The sequence below is a fragment of the Hydra vulgaris genome, chromosome 12 (genome assembly GCF_038396675.1).
Source record: "Hydra vulgaris chromosome 12, alternate assembly HydraT2T_AEP".
NCBI classification, from domain to species: domain Eukaryota; kingdom Metazoa; phylum Cnidaria; class Hydrozoa; order Anthoathecata; family Hydridae; genus Hydra; species Hydra vulgaris.
The window spans coordinates 10,377,501-10,402,500 of NC_088931.1; the positions used below are offsets into that span (position 1 = coordinate 10,377,501).

The 25,000-nt window shown below is 25.9% G+C and overlaps 1 protein-coding gene across 2 annotated transcripts in view; it reads right to left on the reverse strand.

Annotated features, from left to right (window-relative positions):
* LOC100197784 (uncharacterized) overlaps positions 1-25,000 on the reverse strand; it is a 133,123-nt gene that overhangs the window by 53,487 nt on the left and 54,636 nt on the right. For both annotated transcript variants that reach the window (XM_065811818.1, XM_065811819.1), the window contains exons 20-26: positions 23,939-24,058; positions 18,204-18,329; positions 17,967-18,089; positions 14,634-14,759; positions 10,350-10,465; positions 6,429-6,487; positions 5,898-6,040 (exon numbers count right to left, since the gene is read on the reverse strand). In XM_065811818.1, the coding sequence (XP_065667890.1) occupies positions 5,898-6,040; positions 6,429-6,487; positions 10,350-10,465; positions 14,634-14,759; positions 17,967-18,089; positions 18,204-18,329; positions 23,939-24,058 (813 nt within the window). The remainder of the gene's footprint in view (positions 1-5,897; positions 6,041-6,428; positions 6,488-10,349; positions 10,466-14,633; positions 14,760-17,966; positions 18,090-18,203; positions 18,330-23,938; positions 24,059-25,000) is intronic.

Consider the following 25,000-nt stretch of genomic DNA (forward strand, 5'->3'; position numbering starts at 1 on the left):
CATACAAGGACAGATTTGAGAATAATAAAGATAAAGAATATAATCCAGAGTAAGAAAGTGGCGAGCATGATAAAGTGATGCAACCTTAGCAGATGCTAATTTTGCAATGGATTTGATATATGGTTTCCAAGAAAGATCAGAACTAAGTGCTAATCCTAGAAGACAAAGGGTAGATGACTCATCGAGTACATTAACATTCATAAATAAAGGAACATCAAGACTGTTGTAATAAGGATTAGCTGAAAAACTTCAGTTTTATCTGGATTAAAGTTCACCAACCAATGAGAACCTCATTATGAGACCGTCAAAAGAACCTCATTTCTGCTGTAGCAGAAATGAGGTCCTTTTTACGCTCAAATGCCCCTCCAAGCAAACAGAGAGTATTGGGGTTCTTATTAAGACAAGAATAAATGGTAGTATCATCAGCGATCAATGGCACCTGAGATGAGAGAAATTCTGTAAGATCAATTATGTAAATTAAAAAAAATATAGGGCCAAGGAGTGGACCTTGATACAACTTTTATACCTTGATTGGTAAAGAAGGATTCAATAACCTCAAAGAGGTTATCTGATACATCGTATCAACTTATGGAGCTTATGGAGAAGATCAGCATGCCAAACTTTATCAAAGGCTCTAGAAATGTCAAGAGTGATAGCCTTAACTTCTTCACATCTAATGCATGATAAAACCTATCAGTTATTATTGTTAACAAATCAGCAGTAAAACGAGAAGATCGAAATCCATATTGATGATCAGAAAGTAAGTTCTAAGATTCAAGATGAGAGATTATGTGTTAATTAAAGACTCAAAAACTTTGCTTATGATAGTAAGAAGACTAATGGGATGGTAACTAGACAAATCAGATCGCCCTCCAAAATATTTGAAAATAGGGATAACAATTATTTAAACTTAATCAACATACTTTTAACAATATTTAGCCAAGTTTGAGATAAATATTGTACCAATATTGCACCAATAATGCTTGCTACTAGGAAACTTAATCACAACTTTTCATATTATTTCTTGTTGTATCAACCACTATAGTCTAATACACTGAAAAAACTATTTAATAATAATATGATGACAAGAACAATGCTACTTAACAAATACACATTGTAAAATACCGTAACTCATTATAAAGACTTAAAATTAGAAAATAAAATATAGCAAATACACAGCCTTTGCTACATTTTATACACAGGTGGCTCAGATAATGTTGTCTGAACAGCGTGAAATATGTTTAAAGAAGCAAAAAATATAAAATAAGAAACAAAAACTTTTACAAACACCATTACAAAGAGAAGAAAATTTGAATAAAGCTTGTGAAACTATTTAAAAAAAGAGCAGTCAAAATTCATGACAAACAAAAGAAGCATTTAAACCAGCAAAGAATGAAAAAATCAACGTCAAAAGCTTGCAAAACAGATCAACAATAAGAAAAGCAACTCATAAATGTTTGCAAGTGATATGCTAACTAAATAGAAGAACGCATAGAGTGCCTTCAAGTGGCTTATGAAAGAAAAGCCAACAAACTTTCAAATAAAACAGAAGACGAACATACAAAACACCTACAAACTTATTGCAAAAAATATTCAAGATTGCTGTTGGATGAGACAACAGAAGAACATAGTCAACAAGTTGCTCATGAATGGTATGAAACAAAGGTGATAAATGAAACGCAAGATGAATACAAAAATTGTCTGAAAATTGTTCGTGAGAGACTTGGCTCAAAAAAGTTAAATGAAACAAGCAAAGAATGTAAAACTCGTCTTACTGCAAATTGAGTCAAAGGTATAACAAGAGAAGTAACTGTCTCAAATTTTGAGAAAAATATAAACATCTACTGTGACCTGGCTTGTGACATTTGCTATAAACAATGTTACCTTAGTCAAACCAGGAAACACTGTTTATTGAAAGACAAAATTCCAGCCTACCTTCCTGAAGAACTGGGTTCCCAATCAATTCTCACTCTTAGTACTCTGTGCAAAAAACATGTGACTAGTTAGAAACTTTTACATCCATCAAAAACTGGAACAATTTAAAACCAGATGAAACACCTGTAATTACTTACTTAAAAATTGTTAAATATCAAGCTGTTTCATTTGCAATATACCTATTTAAAATGATGACAATAATACTTCCACAAAAACTTGAAGACTCGTTAGTCGTTGTGATCACAGAAATGTCTCATTGCAAACAATCCATTTTACAGTGATATGAAAATGTTTTTAAAACAGTCAAAATTGATATTAACAAAGTAATCAGAACACAGCAAGATGAAGAAGAATATCAAGAGAGCATTTTTAGCAATAAACAATTTTAGAAGAATCATCAGGGCATCTTTCAATTAATGAAATGAAAGAATCTTTAATGTACAGTATGCAGGATAGCAATGTACTGTAATGGCTTTGGCAACCATGCTTATATCAAAATTTTTACCATTCTAATAATGGAACTCCATTGTGAGAATGATAATAAGTCTGTTTGATGCCTTAAAACAATTATTCAAAGAGCATTTATTTGCAAAATGGTTAAAAAATCATGAGGCTCAAGATCATACAGGAAAACTCCATTAAATAAACTCAAAGCTTACATTCATTGTCAAATTTAGTTGCAACGATTTACATTAGCTTGATTTGATAAAAGCAATTCCGGTGATGTGGTCTTTCAACTATGAAAAAATTTGAACAAAATTCCAGAAAATAATAAAGAAGACTATTGTTGAAATTAATCATCACACTTCAAAATATCACAAAGAATCTTCACAAAGACCAATCGATGTCATTTTGTATTTCCACGACGGACATGCAAAAAAACTAAAATTATCTAATAATGAGATAAAATAATGAGAGCATTGCTGAATACATGGCCAAATACATTGCTAAAAATGAGCCTACAGAAATTAAAAAAAGCTTAAGTAAATTATTTAAAATCTGCATAGTGTTATTAAATAAACGGCAAGTATCGGCAAGTTTTCCGACATTTAAAACTTTGAGAGAACTCAAGAAACTGTGTGTTATTCAAAATAACCCCTCAGGTTTCTGCCCCAACATTATTGATAGATAGAAACATCATCTTTTAGAACACTTGAATTATGAACTTTAATCAATGAGTCTAATAAAATTTGCAATGCTTTTGAACCATATTATGCTAAATCTAATGGTGAGAATGATGAATTGATGATGTATATGAAGAACATGCTCCCGATGAAAATGAGATCACGCCCACCTATAGTGAGAATTCTGCTCTTTCAGGCAAAGATTGATCCTGAAAAATTCAACTACTGCTCATTAGCTCAATGTTTCCTGTTTAGAGATGAAAGTCAATTAATGGAAAGCTTTAATACAGGAAAAGAAGCAAAAAAGATAAAGAAAAATAAAGAATAAAAAGAAATAAAGAAAATTAGGGCATTGATGGACATTCTTTTTTTTCTTCTTTTTCAACATTATTGCTTAAGTGTCAATGTTATCATCTGTCAATGGTTATCATCGCTTGCTTAAGTGTCAATGTTACCATCTATCATTGCTCAAGCAAGAAAACCATTGACAGACGACTTAATATATTGCAAATTGCCAATGGTTGTAACAATATTGATAAAGACAATTTCTCACAAATTTCGATAAGAATAACCAAAGATAATTTGAAAGACATTAAGGATTTGGTACTTAAAACGGTGACACCAGATTGTAAAAAATACAACAAATGTAAAGAGAATTATGAAATTCTTGTTAGACTTAATGAATTTGTCTTTATCAATGTTAATCGACTGGAAGCAGATCTTGTAAAGTTAAGCGTCATTCAAGAATCATTTAAGAAAATTTTGACTACTAACTTATCTTTGTAATAGATTATCAAATCGCACATTTTTTTCATACTGTAAAACACTCAGAAACTTACGGCTTTTAAATGAAGTTAGCATGAAAGAAGAAACTATGTATATGATACTGACACTATTACATTATACCCAGTCTTCCTAGTCTATTCTTGATACAGTCAAAATAATTTTTAATAAACAAACATTATAGTTTTAAGACCAAGACTTAATGCAACCTATTTTTGAAATAAAAGTATGAAATAAAACTTACAACAAAATTTTGTTTAATAATAATATAGAAATATACTACAAAAGTGGGACAAAGATTGACAGGTCTGCACAAAATTCATTTCGAAACAGACCTGTCAATCTTTAATTCATTGAACTATTAAATTTAAATTAAAAAGTTTATTTTCCGCTTTTTAGTATAAAAAAGATTAGATTTTAGCAAATGTTTTTGCTATATTTTTTTACTTAATTAAACTTAATTAAAAAAACAACAACAAGCGAAACAAAAAATAAAAATTCAGAATATTTTAAATCTTATTACTAATTATAAAATATTTAACAATCATTGAAAGACATATTCATTGAAAAGATTTTAGAAAAATTGTAAAACAATAGGACATTGTAAGATAATTGACATATTGAAATGAAATGTGAGATAATGAACATATTGAAGTTGAAGTGTGAGATAATGGATATATTGAAACGGAAACGTATATAATGAACATATTGAAATTTAAATGTAAGAAATTGAAATAAGTAATGTAGTAAGTTGCATGTTGTTTATTTTTTAAACTTTATTTAAATATTAAATGCGGTAGTGGTGTTGTGGTAGAGCACTCACTTTATAAGTAAGAGGTTCTGAGTTCGAGTTTGCTATATTTTAAATACAAGAGCAATGATTAGGGAACTTTGAATCAAGACATGGCGATTCCATTATTCTGAATTGAATAAAAAGTTTCAATATTGGTAATGGAACTTAATGAATAAGAATTAATAGGTAAAAAATTTCATATCATAAATGAATTATTTTTAGTGTTGTATTTGTGGTCATTGAAAATTTGAACAAGATTGAAAGGGGAATGGCAATGGCAGTTGCAATTGATTTTAAAAAAATGGCAGGGTAGCCATCTAGAGATTTGAAAAACATTGCAGTGAGTTATACAACTTTTGAAATAAAACAACAAAATCATTGGGAAATAATATGTTACACAAGGAGTTTTGTTGAACTGGAATATCTAACACTATCATCTTTGACAAAGAAATTATACTTCTTTTAGTCATTTTAAAGTATATCTATATATGTTTAGATACTTAAAAACATAACTTATATATATTTAAACACTTAAAAAAACATATTTATAATAGATTAATGACTTCTAAAGTTTTAAATAATTTATTGTCTACACCAATTTATCAGGTAACTCAATACAATGCATTCTGTACAATCTGTGCCAATATGATACCACATGATCAGTGCATAACAATAATATAAATATATAAACATATAAATATAATTTTTTAAAAGTCTAGTAAAATACAAATGAAAAAATCATATTTTTTATTTATCTATATATTGTTACATAAATTAAATATGTTATTAATAGTTGACTTATCATTGTAAAAATGTTGTTTCATTTTAAGCTATTAAAAATTAACCCATAAGTTTATTTTAGACTTAATTAACCAGATAAGATAAAGTTCTTGTAAATGTCATAAGAAGATCTTTTCATAAAATAATGGTTGTTTTTCTTTAAGTAAATCTTGATTTATAACTAGATTCAAGATTGCCGCTTAAATAAGATTTATTTAATATCCATAAGTACAATCTTCATTTTTTTTGTTTTACAAAACTAAGCTCAATCTTTTTTTACAAAACCAAGTCCAGTCTTGTTTAAGCCCAAACCAGAAGTGTATCTACAGAGAGGCTCAAGCCCTCTCAAATTAAAATTTCTGTCAGTCAAATTTCTGGGTCAAAATACAGGATTCTTGTAATATAACAATAAACAACAAGTTTTTCAAAAATATAACGTTGTAAAGAAAAAAAAAATTGATTTAAAAATAAAAAAAATTTACCTAATTTGTTAAGTTTAATGGAACTTGGATCAATTTTCAAGTGACCAATCATTCCTCTCTTAGATGCAGTTTCTAACTTATCAATAGAATTTTTACCATCAGAAATGAACTCTACAATTATAGATGCACGTATGCTGCCATATCTATTATTAAACAGTTATAAACATCATTAACTGATAAGCAAATGAAAAGAATACCTGTAAACCAAGTTTACAGGTAATACCAAGTACAGGTATTGGTGTGGTAAATTCCTCAATTTGCAAGTGATTAGTATTGAGTACAAACCCCTCTATATCCATGGTAGTACTGATTAAAAACTGCAGAAAAACTTCTATAGTTTACCTTAAATCTTTCCTGGTAAGTTAAAAACGGATCAAGTAGGCAGTAGAAAAACAAATTAGATTATAATTAGATTAGAATATTAGCAACTTTTTTAAATTTATATTTATTATATTTGTAAATATTATTTTAATGATACTTATAAAAATATTATAATATTATAATTATACAATATAATGAAAAAAATAATACTTTAATCTGTGAACACGAGACGTCATGTAATTAAGATCACTTTTGTAAACTTCTGCAACCTGTTTAAAAAAAAAATTTATAAGAACTTTGCTAAACTACCTTAAAGCAATTATATTCTAATAAAATATTAAGTAATTACTTGTTTTTTATAAAAAATTATGATTCTTTTGCAGCTATTTGTGTATTAAATTTATGTGAGTGTGTGTGTTTATATATATATATATATATATATATATATATATATATATATATATATATATATATATATATATATATATATATATATATATATATATATATATATAAATTATGTTAGTGTATTCTACAAATAGATAGAGTACTGGCTCAGGTCATTAATAGAATATTTAAATAAAAAAGGTAAAAATAAATTAAAAAAGACGTTTCTGCAGCATTTAGCACAAAAAATTCTTTGTGGTACTTTTTCACAAAAAAAAATATTACAAAAAATTAACATATTATTTAATCCTTATTTTTATAGGTTCTATTAATCAATTTAAAAAAAAAAAAATCTTCATTTTTATTGTATTCTATTTTTAATATGTTTCAAAAAAAAGACTATTTTATTATCTTTAGAATAAAAATTAATTCTATTTGAAAGAATTTTTTTTTTTAATTTAGCGGTTCTTAACTTTTTCACATACTGCTTTTATATATATATATATATATATATATATATATATATATATATATATATATATATATATATATATATATATTATATATATATGAATATATATATATATATATATATTTTATATATATAAATATATATATTTATATATATATATATATATATATATATATATATATATATATATATATATATATATATATGTGTATATATATATATATATATATATATATATATATATATATATATATATATATATATATATATATATGTATATATATATATATATGTATATATATATATATATATATATATATATATATATATATATATATATATATATATATATATATATATATATAAATGGAAAGTTACATACTAAACTATGATAATGTTGACCATTTTTTTAAAATAATATTTGCATTATTGAATGATTTAAATTAAAATAAGAACTTGATAAAAATTTGTAATAACTTGTTAACTGCTAAAGGATATCTTATGTAAAAACACATTTACATAAATTTTTCAAAGTATGAGTTAACTTCATGATTTATAACATTTTGACAAGGATATACTACGAAGATAAAAATTATTTAAATGAATAAAAAACAACTTCATAAGAATGGAAATAATGTCCTTTTGAAATATATACATTAAGTAAATTTGATTGAAATGCAGCTGTGTTGTAATGTACCTACGCTTAGTAATTTAATTGAAATGCAGCAAAGAGTTATGGAATATTAAAGACTTTTTTATTTTTAATTTTAAAAACTTGTCTATTTTGTTATTCAGGTTTAAGCTGGAGTATAAAACTAAACAACAAAATTTTTTTAAAGATATGTCTAGCTTGTTTTATCTAGCATGTAAACAGAGGACGCAAATAGCTAAAGATAATTACCTTGCATGGTTGAGCAGCCTGATTTTATAAGCAGCCTATTTTTCAGAAACTTTCACGAAGCCGTTACAATATTCCGTTACAATATTCAAATAATAGTCTTTGTTCACAACTAAGATCAATTAGCATTTCTCCTAGAATATACCAATCTACGTTTGGAATTTCAAAATGCTCAAACAAAGTTTGATTTGTATTAAGAATATTTTTGGCACATTTTCTGCCAAGTAGTTGGCTAAAGCTTCTTGGCCTAGTTGTGCCATCATCAAATTTTTTTAAAAAGGTTCTTAACAAAAGTTTTTTTTGATGTAATGTGCATCCAATAAGGTGTAGTATTCTTTTTAAATAACTTTTCACGATTTATTGTTCCAGTAGTAAAAAAAACCATTTAACAATACCACTTAGTGATTTATTTTTCCAGTATTAGTAGCAGTATTATCAAGAAGAACAGCCTTTTTAACTTTTTACTCTGTTAAGCCATTCTAAAACACTGAATAACTCGGTAACGAGAACTAAGCCTGTAGCACCAGTAGGAGGGAATGATCATATAAGTCAAATGATTTCCAGTCAAATAATTTCCATTTTAATAAGTAATGTTAAATGATGTTCAGATTCAATGCAATTTTTTTTCCTTGAGGTGAGTTTATTATTTTAATTGTTCAATCTAATTGACTTTGTTATCCAAAGTCCACATATCTTCACTAACAATTTTTACTCTTGATGTGGCTCTATCTAATTTACACTTGTCAATCAAGATGCGATTGATATCAACATCATTTTTCAAGAGATGTTTAAAATCTTGTAGTTAAATATTTGCAAGAGCTCCATATATTTTTGACAAACGCAACAACAAAATGAATTTTTATTTGCAATTTATGAAGTAGATTAAGATAACTTATACTTTAAAAAATTAAATTTAATTAAATTAAAAACTTAAAAATTAAATTAAAATAATACATTAAAGTTAATAAAATTAATTTTACCTCTTCACGGGTTGAAAAAAAAAATGAACATAAATAATAAATATTAAATGAAAATAGAAAATGAACATAAAAAATAAATATAAAAGCAGTTTTAATTAAAAATTTTAATTAAAATTTTAATTAAAAAAAGCTTAAAAAAATTTTAATTAAAGACAGTTAAGACAGTTAAGCTATATATATTATTGCCTTTCTAATTATTTAAAATATTTTAAATTTTATTTTTTGAGCTTTTTGACTCTTTTAATTTTATAATTTATTGTTTTTTTATTTGCCACATAATTTTTTTCCATTATCAACTTGATAATCAAGAGCTTTTATTTAAACTAATAATTATTTTTATACTTATCCACAACTAAAAATGCTAAGAAGTTATTTATAAATAAACACAATAATTACTAAATAATCTACAAAACAAAACCAACATTAGTCTGGTATAAACCATCAACCATCTGTCATTTTGTTAAGCTTATTATGTACACATTTTAAAATAAATAAGAATTTTATGCAAAATTTTGCTGATGGCACAAAACTGATAATAAATATGCTACAGAAAGATAGATAAATCTTTCTGTATCATACTGCAAGGACTTTTTTTTACATGTAGAAGGCTTTTAGCAAGTGTTTGCTCATTTTTTTAAAAGCACTTTTTTTGTAGAAATTTCTTTTTTGTAAAAATCATTTAAAAGTAAAATTTTGTGAATGTGGTTTTTATAATTTTCCTTTATTTTTTGTTTTAAACTTTGAGATTTCAGTTTGAAATTTATGATGAGTGAAAGTCTTTTATTGATTATCTATTTAGATTTCATTGGTCCATTTAGATAAAATAAATGAAGGAAAATGAGATTGTTAAAAAAGAATTGCTTATTTTGAATCTTGCTTCATATCCAACATATATGTATAAATATAAAATGTTCCTAATAAGTAAGTTTTCTGATTTTCTTAAGATTGCTATCAATATGTATTGATGAAAATCTTTTAACAAAATTTACTGAATTATATAATACCAATTTATGATTTCTTAACCTAACAAGTGAAACAGTATAAATTCTTAATTAAAAGCTATTGGAGAGATAACAGATTATGGATATAATGATTTACAGGTGTATGATGGTTATGTCACATTTCTCTTTTCTCAACACATTGCTGATAGTTGTTTCATGTATCTCATATATTTTATAAACCCTGATGGCTAACAGTTGTTTCACATATCACTAACTATTTTAAATATTTCATCATGATTGTATGATACCATACAATTCTTTGTCTTTTTTAGCTTGTTTTTTTTATTATCTAAGTTTAGTGTAAAAACATCATAATTTAATATTCTGAAAAAATATTTTGAATTGTTTGTTTCTTCCTAATTGTATCAATTAATCCTTAGCTAAAATTCTAACCTGTTGCTGAATATAATCTGATGTTTTATTAAACTTCAAAGATGATTTATCATACAGATTAACATTCCAATCAAGATTCAAGATTGACACAATAATTAAGTACATGGATAATAAATCTAAAAAGAATCTTTAAATAAATACAAACCAATATATATACATATATATACATATATATATATATATATATATATATATATATATATATATATATATATATATATATATATATATATATATATATATATATATGTTTATATTTATATACATACATATTATATATTTATATACATACATATTTATATTTATATACATATTAATCAATTTTTTACTTAATTATGCTTTTATTAAACTTGATTTAATTAATATATTAGCCAAATAAAATTGTTTTTTTTTTGGGTTTTGTAAAAAAATTTAAACAAATTTGTGAAAGTTTAAATCTAAACAAAACAAATAAAAATTCTTTTGCATCTTATAAAAAGTTCTCAGCAGAATGTAAATAATTTATAAGTATAATTATATTTTGTTAATAATTTATATATAATAAGTGTTTTTAAAGGCTTGAATTTATTTCAAGCTTTGAATTTCAAATTTCAACTGATTAATTGTAAAGATGTGAATAGGTGATTATTTAAGTGAATAGGTGATTATTTAAGTTTATTAAAATCATGTCTGGAAGGCAGATGATTTTTTTTAATTAAAAATAATTTAAAAAAATACATTAAAAATCTCATTGATTTAAAGCAAAATTTAAGGGATCATAAATTTTAACAAAACTAACAACATGTAGAAAAATATAATAACCTTATCATAAAAATGTATCAAACTTTTTTCTTAATAATTAACTTAATCATGCAGATTATAACAAACATTGGTTATTAAAAGATTTTTATTATTTATATTTTATCTTATTAATTACCATTATGTTAAATATTTATTAATATAATAATAATAATGATAATATAATAATAATAATATTAATTATCATTATATTAATTACATTATGTTAATTTATTATCATTGTAAACAAATTATTTTATTTATCATATTACTTTGTTATTAATGTAAACAAATTATTAATTTATTCACTTTATTAATTTATTATTGTCAATAAAAAAACACTATGAAGTAAAAAAAACATTTTAATTAAAAACTGTTGTAAAAAAAAAAAAAATTTGTAAGATATTATTAAAAAAAAAATTGTATTTTTGAATAACTTCTAATGATTTATTATAATTATTTTTCTTTTTTTTTTTAACATCAATTTTTAGCAAAATATTATATATATATATATATATATATATATATATATATATATATATATATATATATATATATATATATATATATATATATATATATATATATATATATATATATATAGTAGTAATTGTGTAAATATTTCTTGTTAAAGAGTGCTCAATACCAAATAAATCGAGTGTTATAGTTATTTAGTTTTTTTTTACTATATACATATATATGTATATATATATATATATATATATATATATATATATATATATATATATATATATATATATATATATATATATATATATATATATATATATATATATATATATATATGAAGGGTCGAGGGGAACCCATATTACCAATTTTCAAGTAATTATCCCAACTATGTTTTAGGTAAGTAGGTGCATCTTTAAAAAGAAGGATATCAAAAAAAAAGTTAGATCACATCTAAATTTTCAAGTGAAAAAAAGGGGTCACAAGGGGTAAACCAGATATGTCCAAATTGTTTAAGGGGTAAATCGGAGGTGTCCAAAACTCTTCAAATTGAATTGGAGCACTTTTTTTAACTATTTGAATCACACCCAATCAAATTTCATTTTAACAAAAAAAATTGATCAAGACTAGTAAGTAACAGAAATAAAGATGAACAAGACAGCTTTCTTGCTTCAATGATTGGTATTTTAAGTGATAAACAAAGAAGGCCACAAAAAGAAGAAAAAAGATCTCTTATAACAACAAAGTGACTTGAGATAAAAATACTACTAGAGTTCCAGTTTGCATCAATGCTATTTTATCAATTTTTGAAATTGGAAAATTAAGAATAGAAAGAATAATATCTGTTGCTTTGACTAGTAAGAAAACAGAAAAAAACATTTTTTGTTATTTATTTACTAATTAGTCATTCAAATAAAATACATAATGCACGAATATGTTTTAACAAAATTTCTCTCTCAAAAATAACACAAAAAAAAAGATTTTATATGAGCTTTAGGTTAATAGTTTGGTTTAGTTCATAAAACATTCTAAAGCTTGTACATTTGATTATCTTTAAGGAGTTTCTCCTAAAAATCAGCAGGGAAAACATACAAACCAACCTTTTGCCTTTTAAGACCATATTGTAAATAGTTGATCATATCAAGTTTTTTAAAGGACAAAAAAGTCATTATGCATTAAATGACACATTTACTAGAGGATCTTAACTTATCAAAAATGTATGATATGTACAAGGAGTGCTTTCCACAAAGCAAAACTTGTCAATAAAGCTACAGGTACTTTAATAATGTGTGATTTAATAATATTTAAGAATATTATTGGATATTATCTAACTTTTTGTTGTTTTTTTGTATACGGAAAATACTTGTAGAAAAATTTAACACTTGCATTAGTTATCCTTGTAAAGATTCATGCTCAATATGCGACAAGCTCAATATTATACTTAAAAACTAAAGTGCCTCTGTAGAACAACTCTTCAAAATTTGTCAAGAAAAATAACTTTACTTGTGGTGTTTTGTTTCAGAAAGAAAGAAGCATGTTGTAGTATCTGGGCATGCAGCTCTTGCATATAATAGCACTATTTTGACTACATTTGATCTAAAGATGTATCACATTTGCAGCTTTTTTGTGATTGTGCTGAGTAAATAAGAATTAGACTATTATTCATTTTTTACACTTTAATGTAGTGAATAAGTAACAATTTCAACAAATCATATTATCTTTCCCAATAAATGGTCACAGCTATATGGAGTGTGATTGTGATATGGTACTAGTTACCCAGAAGATTCAAGCAGAACTACCAATAAATTGGATGGAAGAATTTTGTATGCATTGTTAGAAACATTCATATTTTGAAGTAATTAAGATGGAGCTGAACATGTTCCTAAATTTTTTTGAACATATCAAACCATTTTACAAAGCCAAATGTCCGATACTAACACGCCCTACTCATGAAGTTATTTTCTTTCAAGAATTCCCTACGTTGTTTCAATAGACTCAGTTGGAATAGACCTTTTGAAAAAGCTGTCATATCAAAAGCTTTTTGAAAAAAGAAGCGATTGCCTATCAGCTCTGCAAAGTATGCTGACCTGCAAGTTTAAAATATTTTGGCATGTCTGAGGTCCAGCATTTTTTTAATGATCTGACTCACAAAGGTCAGTAAAGCGATGATGAACCAGTGTCAGAGTTGTCTGAACTTGAGTTTAATTTAAAAAATAGATATTGATTAAAGGAAACTGATTTTGAATTCATGGTCAATATTGCTTTTACATATCATTTTTTACAACAACAAAAATGTATCAGAAAATATTATAGAGTTTAGAAATGTAAAACTCAAAACCTTGATTTTTTTATTTACCTCGTATGCACTTTTCTTATTTATCTTAAGCTGAAATTTTTTCATTTTTGTTAACCTAAGGGTCGAATATTAGAAAGATATCAGCCTCAGGGTGGTGGAAGGTAAGAGTTTGTCAAAACAATAACTAACAAAATGAAATTAATAAATTTTTTAATATTATGGAAAATTTATTATATTATGGAAAACGTTATAAAATAACTTATTGGTGGTATGTGATGTAAATCTAAAGCATAGGGGTTTCTTTTGTTTTTACGCACATCTCCTAAATTGAGAAGTTTTTAAATTCAACACAACAGAAATGTATTTGAATGTATTATAAGCAACATATTCAATGTTATTTTGGTTTTTAAATTAAAATCTGGAATTACAAAGGCAAAACCAGCGATATGCTAAAGGAACACTCCATCTAGGATTCAATTGCAGCATATACATTCCTAAAAAATTTTTCACGCTAATTTATCATGTAATAGATCATACTAATTTATCAACCTAAAATATATATATGGAACTGGAACAGTTTAGATAAGTCTTCGAACTTCATTTTTTTTGTTTTTTTAAAATGAAAAAAATGTGACATAACTGGTTTTCCCTTGCACCCTTCACATATATAGAATATTTTATTGTATTAAAAAAGGGTTCTAGAAAAAAAGTTAGGACTCCTTTTTTTTGAACAACTCTATTACCTCTACAATAAACTCCATCTCCAACTGTTCCTTCTTTGCAACCACATGCATAAGAACCATTGGTATTTATACAAAAACCTTTCTCTTTGTCACAAATGTTTTTATCAAGAATGCATTCATCTGTATCTATAAACAAAATAAAATAAAAACTTTTTAAAAATAACTCAAACCATTTTTTAAAAAAAAAGCGGTTGTTGTAATAAATGATTTTATTGTTAACATTAATATCAAATAAATTAATGCCTTTGAGGTCTGAAACACTTTTTTTTCACGATTTACAAAATATTAGGGGAAAAAGTTATTTTTAACAAAAACTTTTTAACTAAGACTTTCTTAAGATGCAGACAAAATAAAATAAAAAAGAATTACAGCTACAGAAATATAGAAAAAAAAATCTTGAGTAATATACTCAAGACTTTTTTATTTATCTAGACATTTGTAACAAATGATTGTCATAATGCAGTCAAAAGAAATTGGACTATAAAAAATCTTTAAAAAAATATACATATTTAAAGATAATGGAACATATTTTCAAATAACCAAATTTAAAATAAACAAAAAATAATAAAAACAAAATACAAAGCTTGTGGACAAACTTTATCAATAATCTATTTTAACAATCATAAACAAAATATTAGGATAAACAGGACTCTCAACTATTAATGAATTAAATTAAATATGAAGAAAAAAATCTTGAGTATACCCAATACTTTTTTATTTATCTAGAAATTTGTAACAAATGATAAGATTGTCATAATGCAGTCAAAAGAAATTGCAGTCAAATTAAATAAGTATACATGTCAAACAGCAAGAATTATGGAACATATTTTCAAATAATAAAATCTAAAATAAATTAAAAAAAAAAAAAAAAAAAAAAAAGCTTGTGGACAAATTTTGTCTAATAATCTATTTAAACAATCATAAGTAAAATATTAAGGATAAAATATTAGGGTCAGCAGAAAAATTGTCTCTTTGTTGTTAATAAACTAATTGTTGCATCACAGCAAAGTTTAAAGAAATTGTGGCATTTTATTTATCTCAAAATCACAGTTATTATCATTTACATTGAAAATTATTCCAGGTGAAATGTTTGAACATTTTTTCAACTGCCATCAAAAAAATTTTCAATTTTGTGTCAGCTATTAAGTTTTTATATTAGACTTCTGCAAATTTTTAAAAACATTTTGATAAAAAAAATTTCAATAAACCAAATCAGAATTAGTTTCACCAACCTTAGATTTATTAGTCTCGCCAACCTTTATAAACATACTTGTAATTCTTTTTTTTCAAATTCTTTTAAGCATTCCAATTTGCTTTATAATTAAGAATTTGCTTTATAAGTAACTTAACTTAATCTGTTAAGTTATCTATCAACCAGTATGAAACTTGAGACCCTGGTATTTATTAATGCTAAATTTCATGAACTTAAGTCTTGATCAATTGCATAAAATGTATAAAGCTATAGAGCAAGGAAACAGTTGACAGGCCTAAAAAGTTGAAGGTTGTATGAGTCAGGAAAACATAAAGATGAAAGAGATTTCCAAAGGGTTGAAGGGTGGGGGAAAAAATTAGACAAAAGTTTTTGAGGATGCAGGGACAGATACAGTAAAAGAATGAAAGTTTTAGTTAATGGAACTGTTTTAAGCAATCGAAAGAGAAGACTTTTTGTCAAGACAGGAGTATAAAGCTGAGTCATCAGCAAAAAGATGTACTTTAGACGTAAGGTTGTCAGGAAGATCATTTATCTAGATAAGAAACAAAACAGGACCAAGGATAAAACCATAATGCACCCCAGAAATTACTGGAAATAAAAAAGAGTGTTGACCTTCAAGGATGACTTTAATAAACCGGGTAGAAAAAATGATTTGATTATCTCAAAAACTTCCCCAGATACACCATATGAAACAAGCTTATGAAGAAGAACTGCATGCTAAACTTTGTCAAAAGCCTTAGATATGTCAAGAGCAATAGCCCTAGCCTCTCCGCCTCCATGCATGATAAAATCTTTCAGCCACAGCAGTTAACAAGTTAGCAACTCAGAGCAAGAAGATTGAAATTCGTATTGAATGTTCGACAGTAAGTACTTGACTCAAGATGGGATGACAGAAATTTGTTAATCAAAGACTCAAAGACCTTGCTAATAACAGAAAGAAGACTGATCGGATGATAAATGGAGAGGTCAGAATGTTTACCAGAGTTTTTGAAAATTATCATTTTCAAAAACTCTGGTAAACATTCTGACCTCTCGAGGCTAGGGCTATTGCTCTTGACATATCTAAGGCTTTTGACAAAGTTTAGCATGCAGTTCTTCTGCCCAACAGTTACCATTTTCCAGGAGCCAGGAAACCAAGACTTATTCAAGCACTTATTAAATAGTTTTGAGAGAATGGAAGAGAGTTCTGGAGAACAATTTTGTAAGACTATGACAGGAATGTTATCTGGACTGCTAGCCGAGGAAGAGTTTAATCAAGATAAGACTTAAGAAACAGACGCTAGAGTGATTTGAATGTCTAACAATGAGTTAAAGAGTTAATGTTTTTCCATTGCCTCAACCATGTTAAAAGCTAAACAATAATACACACAAGACTGGTTTTCAATGTTATTTTGCATCGCTGCTATGAAGATTCATACTAAAAAAAATTTATTCCTCTTACAGTGGTGTATTCATCAATGTTTATGCTGTATTTTACTCCATTTTTGAGTTTTTCTTGAATGTTAGAAACCACTGTTGTTGTTTTTTTATTGTAATGATTGTAAACAAATTTCATTTCATAACATTCTGTTACTAGAAGTTTGTACCTCAAGATACTGATTACTTAATATTTGATTGCTCTTATAATTATTCCATATAATGCAAGACCTGTGATAATTTCTTTAAGGCTTTTTTTGTAGAGAAAACCTTCAATTGTCATTGGTTTTTCATTTGCTGGCTTTCCTTTGATGTGTTTTATGCAATTTTATTGACATCAATGCCATGCATCTTAAGATGGTTCTTTATTGTCATTGTAGAGTTGCTTAAATACTATATAACTTTATTGCACTGTTTACATTGTGTCTTAAAACTTTTTAGCACATTCATTTTTGTAACTAAAAGATCTGTATTTTATTTACTTTTGCAACTTTATATTTAAAATTGAATTTAATTCATCTAAAAAATTTTTAAATTTTAAAGATTCAAATTAAAAATCAAAATAATGAGTACGAAGTAAAAATAATTTTCAAGTGAATTAGTATTATTATTACTATTTTTTTCTTATTAATATTACTCTTATTAATATTAACTTTATAAATATAAATTTTATATAAACATATGGTTATTGTTTTAGAAATTACCTTCACATTTAAACCCATCTCCATGGAAACCACTTGCACAATTGCATTGGAATGAACCAATTGTGTTTATGCAATTAGCCATGCTGTGACAGTTGTCTTCACCTTCCTCACATTCATTTACATCTTAAACATAAGTAACAAAATTTTAATGCACATTTTATCTTAAATTTAATAAAAATATTAATTTTAGCATACACATATTTTAAATTTAATAAAAAAAAAAAAAGGACCACTTACCAACACAAACAAAACCATCACCTATAAAACCATCAACACATTTACATTGAAAAGAGCCATGTGTATTTATACATGTGGCATGTTTACTACAAATGTTGAGATCTTTTATTGCACATTCATTTACATCTAATGCAAAGATATACATATTTAATATTGGTATTTTTAAAAATTACTCATGTTAATACTTGATATTTATTTAAGTTAGTTTTATCTATTAAAAAATTCTATAGAATTGAAGATATATATTATCTAATAAATTTAATAATATTATTATTTGTTTACAGCATCCTGTTAACTTTATTTATTTGTAAGCTTTTATTATTTAACAAAAAAAGATAAGAATATTTTCTAAACAAAAAATCACTAAAAATGTTTGTAAAAACAGAAAATGTTTTTACAGTTATTTTATATATATATTTATAATAACTATATATATAATATAGGTACGTGCGTATCTGGGACTTACGGCACCGATTTTAAAGATAAAATCTGTGACCATTTTTTCACCGCGTGCTCGAAGTAGGTGTCATAAGGATGAATTTTTCTTGTCTTTTTTTTAGAATTTTATATTGACTTGAATAATATTTTAAAAGTAGAGTGTTGTAAGTTTATTGCAATTTGTTTGTTTTTTTTGAAGCTACTAACGTTTTTAGTGATTTGATTGCTATTGAAAACTTCGTTCCTGTTCTGAAAGTGAATTGACATTGAAGACATGATGGTTTTTTTTTCTAACTTTTCAGTCAATTTTATATATCTATTTTCTATGTACCTGCCAAATTTCATTAAAAAATAATGACACGCTCATACTCTATTTTTGCACGCAGTAAAGGTACCAAATATTCTTCTGTTGCAGAGGTTGTGGGGGAGGGGGGAGGGATTCACGATTATGAGCATTTTGTATATTTGAACTTTTTTATTCATTAAAAAGTTGTTTTTTTGGAAAAGTTAAACTTTATTAAAAATTATGGTGATTTTTTTAAAGTATTCAAAACATGATTTACACACACAAAAAAAAACTATGCTATATACTTATTTGTATATATTTTATTTAAGATTCAAGTGATTTTTTGTACTGTTGCATGTAATATAGCTTTTTCAAAAAAAAAAGTGTAATAACGATTAGAGCTAATTCAATAAAATAATTGTTATGATTATTAAAATTTTTTTTTAGGGCATTATGGAACCTAAAAAGAATCATCTATTTTATGGTGAAGCCAAAAATTATTTAGCTTGTAACTTTACAATGCCAACTCATTTAAATATTGATTGAAAAAATGGACATATATTAAATATATTCATATCCAATAACAAATCATTTAAAACAACTGTTGAAATAGTCGATAAACTTTTTAATTTCAAAATATGTAGAAGTCAGATTGTGCAACTAGTAAATAGATCCAAATTCTATGCACGTAATTTTTCAAGAGATTCAAAACAATTTAATAATATTTGCAACATGCTCTTTGCATACCAAAAATCAATATCTGCTATGCCACAACCATTGCATTCAACCACAAGCTCAAGTAACATTGTTTCGTGTTCTTCTGTTTTATCTTCTCAATAGTGTTTTATCTGTATCAAATAGTAATCACTTAACTCCTTCTTTATCAGGTCCCACTTTAATAAGATCTTCTCATGAACCACTTTTACACAGGTTGAGAGCTGATCAGTTGAGTCCGAGGAAGAAAGTTTTGCAAAAGAGGATAACCATTTTGGCAAATGAAATGGCAAATTAAACACACTGGCTATCAATTTAGTCACATTCCACATCGCACAACTGTGGAACAAATGATGCATGAGCTTGGTGTAACATCAAAATTACTGACCGCTAAAATAGCTTTCTCAACAAAAAATCTGAAACTTGGTTTTGGTGCAGCAACACAGGAGGGTGTTCATGTAAATGTTGTGCACTTAACAACAGAATCAGTATGCATGGTTGTAGCTATTGATCAACTTCCTGGAGGTACAGCTTACGACTATCAGAGTCACATTAAAAAATCTGTTGATAATCTTGCAAAGTTATATAGTAACTTCTACCAGCTACAATTCACTGATGTGCAAAGTACTACTATTGGAAACATAACAAACACAATGAGTGACAGAGTAGTAACAAAGCATGCAACAGTTACTAAGTTAAACCTTTTTTGGCAGAAATCATTAAATGAACGAAACTGTCACCTTCACCCCTTGGACACAGTGACCAGTTCGTGCAAGTCTTCACTCAAAGCATTAGAGACCTCTGAAGGAAAACTTTACGGAAGAGACTGCATTGCAGCAAATATTGTTTTACAGCTAAACAAACTTTGCTACAAGGATGCAAAAGGTACATGTATAATCTTAATACCACTTTTTTACTTTAATACAACGTAATTTTGTGAAATAAGATATACAAATCTAAAATATTTTTTTTATTAGCACATAAATGTTTCTTATTTCACATGCTCCTTATGCTCTTTAAAATAATTACTTTATACTATTTAAAGGTGACACAAAGGGTTTTATATCCTTTTTGGACCAACACAAGCTGCCCAGAGGACTGCTACCACGCTACAGAGAGAACAGACTACACATTCTTTTTCACACATGTGGTATTTTGATTCATCACTATGAAATATTGAAGGCATTTCTGGCTTAGCATTATGTGGAGGTCTGACATATAGTTTGTTTCAAGATTACATCTAAAAAAGGTGAAAAAGTTTTTATATGATTGTTTCTATTCTTGGACACATTTAGATCTTAAATTGATAGGAAGGGGTGCAATATTAAAGGCTATGGGATAAACCTTTAAAACCAATAGTAAAACAACTGCTCTACTCTCTAAAAAGCCTACCGTTATTCAAAACAAATTAATATTATGGGCCATTTTTAATGTTAAAAAAACTCGATTTGCAAATGCACAATGTCATAAAGAAATGATGTCAGAACTTATACAGCGTATGGCTGACAAAATTTAAAATAAAAAGGACAAAGAACAGAGGAAAATAGAAAAAAATTTAAAAGATTGTATGCCTAATCAGATAAAAGATATATTTCCTGACTTAGAAAATAATGAGGCTTATAATATTGAAAAAATTCTTATTGGAGCTGCAATTGGAAGATGTATTTGCCATTTGAGGTTTGATAAAGCCACTAACAGCCAAGATATATATTTTGGCAGACTTCATGATGATGATGCTGTCAAGTATGAAATGAGCAAAAACCAACTATCTGCAGACATCATCAGTGGTAATATGGTAATATAAAAAAATGGTATGCAAATTGATTATAATAAGGTATGTATTATTGTAAATCATAATATGGTTTATATACTTGCGTTAATAGTTTTCATTTACAGATATTAGGTAAGTGTATATTAAGCCCCCTCACCCTCTTTTTTTTGCTGTTGTTGATAAGATTATGAAAAGATTTATAATTCTTTCATTGATTGTTTTTTATGTATCAGATCTTATTTTAGATAGTCGGGTAGTTACCAACATCCAACAAGCAGGGTAAACTTGGTTGCAACATGCTATGGGAAACCAAAGCTCATTTACTATTGGTTTTGAGCCAATAACCTGGCTTTTGATATACTGTTTCAACTTAGAAAGATGACCTTTTGCATGCATGCACACCTGGATATTAGTGTTAAGTAGTTTAAATCAATCAGTATAGAAATCAGTTTTTTTGATTATTATTTTTATACATCATATCTTTTCTTTTTCAGGCAACAAATCAAAGAATTCATTTAGTTCCGTTAATATTTCTGTTTTAACGGCATAATGTGTTATGCATCAGAAGTTAAGTTATTTTAATTTATTTTTAACTTAAAACAAAAACCTTTTTTTCCCCTAATTTTTGATGGGTTTTTTTAGTAATTATTTTAAATATTTGATGTATTTTATCTATCATTACTAGGTTTTAACTCAGAGCATGAAAACTGAAAAATAGACTATTGCTTCTATGGATCTTTAATAAGTCAGGACAGAGGTTAATTTATACTTATAGATTAAATTATGCAGTAATCACATATTTATATAAAATAAGATATTAATTTATTTTTCACGACATATGCCTACTCTATTAATAATGGTTGTGCTATGGTGATCTATATATTATTTTAAAAAAATTTTTTCTTTAGATATTCTCGAAGGATCGACTTTTTTCGATCTTTGGATGTCAATGGTAGATTTGCTTTAAAATTAGGCTATTTTCATAGCCACAATTCTGTTAAAAACATTAATAAGCATATGGAAAACAATTAATTTAGTTTAAATTTTATATTAAGAAGTATATTTTAAAACAAATATATCTTTTATTTATTGGGGTGGGCGTACTATTCGATGTTTATCAAGGCGATATACAAAAGATATTCTGATGCGCTTTATCTAAATACATGTCTTCATCTCTTTAAATACTAACTAACATGAAATGTTATCGCTAATTGTCAAAGTAATTAAACAATTTTTATTATTGTATTTTTTAGTATCTATCATGGCTATATAGCATCTATATGGCAGATAGCATCTGTTAAGTCGAAAAATTATGTGGCTTGAGTAATAACAATGGTACGGTGAGGAAAACAGGCCTTGTTTTTTCCCCAAAGCTATTGCTATTACTAAATCACATCCTTTCCCGACTTTTTCCTCAAGTCATATTTTTCGCTTGCAAAAAATAGATATAATTAAAGAGGTTATTATTTTCTTTCAGTTCACTGTTAACCTTCTAGAAGGCTATGTACATATATAATAACGCAACAAATGGTTATACGCGTTTTAATATATAAGACTATATATGTAAAGTGTTATATAATAAGTATTATCTTTAAAAAAAAGTTATAAAATAAATAAATTTATGAAAAAAAATTTTAATCATATAGAAATTGATTTATCTTATTATCATTTATAATTTTTTTAATTAAACAGTATTAGTTTTTTTCTGTTATAAGTTGAATAGAAAAATAAGCAAGGCAAAGTAATGTGCTAAAAACAAAACAATAAAGTTCTATTATAAAACTACCGTAGGCCGAACCCTAACTTTTTTAACAATGAATTTCTGTCACTTAAATGGACATAACTTTTAGTAGAATCATGCGTTTTTTATGAAACTTTCACCATTGTAATACTGATTTAAAGCTCGTTACAATGATGTATAATAATTAAATATTTGAATAGTTTAAAAATTTTGCACACGTACTTATATGATATTGTATATTTATAAGCTAATAATCTATAAGGATGGTATCACTCACACAGAAGTCTGGTCAAAGAAGTGACACCAAGTGACACAAATATAAACAGTATTAGTAATAATATAGTGTTGTTGATTTTCCTCACATTAGTATTTTCCAGCTTCATCTTAAGTTTAATACTTTCCTAAAACTAAATGGAAAAGTTGAAACTGGGTGGAACAGTTCAACATTTCTTTAACCTGAAGGGACTTGCTGCTTAATAATTAATTAATGCTTAATTTAATTTAATTTAATTAATTAATGCTTAATTGCTTGCTTCATCAAATTAGTGAAAAATTTATTTAACTAATTTTTACTTAACTCTTACTCTCCAGATAAAAATAAAAATAAAACAAATAAAAGTGGCATATTAAAAAATAAATTTAAATTAATGAAATCCAGGTTTATTTTTCTATATCTCAATAACTTATTAATTTTCAGTCATACTGGATGTTTACAGCATTTAACTATATCACGTAAAAAAAATATTTATATTCTATAACATTTTAATTAAACAAGCATTGTATACCTGCACAACTTTGTCCATTTCCTTCATAACCTGTTTTGCAAATACAAGAATATGATGCATATTGTTCCATACAAATAGCATCAGAATGACATTTGTTATAGGTGGAACATTCTAATACATCTGGAAAAAAAAATGTTAAAAAAAATTATATCTATTAATATGTAAAATAATTTTTTATGATTTTATACAAATGAATCAAAAAATTATTTTTAGTACATTGCTGTGGCAACAAACTACAGTAATTTGCAACAACAACAAAAAAGATAACTATTTGAATAATAATAAGTTATTGTATTTAATTTAAAATTCATGCATTATTTTTGAAACCACTAAATTATTAGCTTATTTCAACATGGCCTAAAGTACTGTTGAAGAAGGTTTTGTGGTAACTGTTTAGTAAATTGCCGGTATTTTTTGTGTGATTCTTTTCTGTGTTTGTAATGTACCTAGTTTTAAATTTAATTTGCACTTGTTGATTGTTCATTTTGCATTTCTTCAGTTAAAAGTTTTTTTTTATGATCAATTGATTTTAAAGCTGATTTCATAAAAAAATATTATTTTTTATTTTAATTAGCTTTTTTGATTAATTATATTATTAAATCATTAAATAATTTTATTACCATTAAAATAGATTTTTGGTAAATATATATTGATTAGATTTTTATAAATTTCTATTAGATTATCAAGCATTTAATTGTTGTTTTGATTACTAAATTGTTATTACCAGTTGACACTGTTGAATGCTTCGTATAGATTTGAACAGTTACCATTTTTTTTATGACAGATCATTTATGCTGATTGTGTAGATCTTATTTGTTAATTGTGTAGATCTTATTTGGGTCATTTGTAATTATTAAATCAATGGTGTTGTTATTAGGAGTTGGTTCTAACACTGATTATAATATGAAGATTGAACTGAGAACTTCTAAAAACTCTACACTAGATTGACGTAAATAATTTGATCCTCCATTAATGTCCTAGTGTATGTTGGGGTAGTTGATATTACCTGCTACAAAAAAAATTTGAGAAGGATTTTATTATAACAAGTTGGGTAGCAACTTT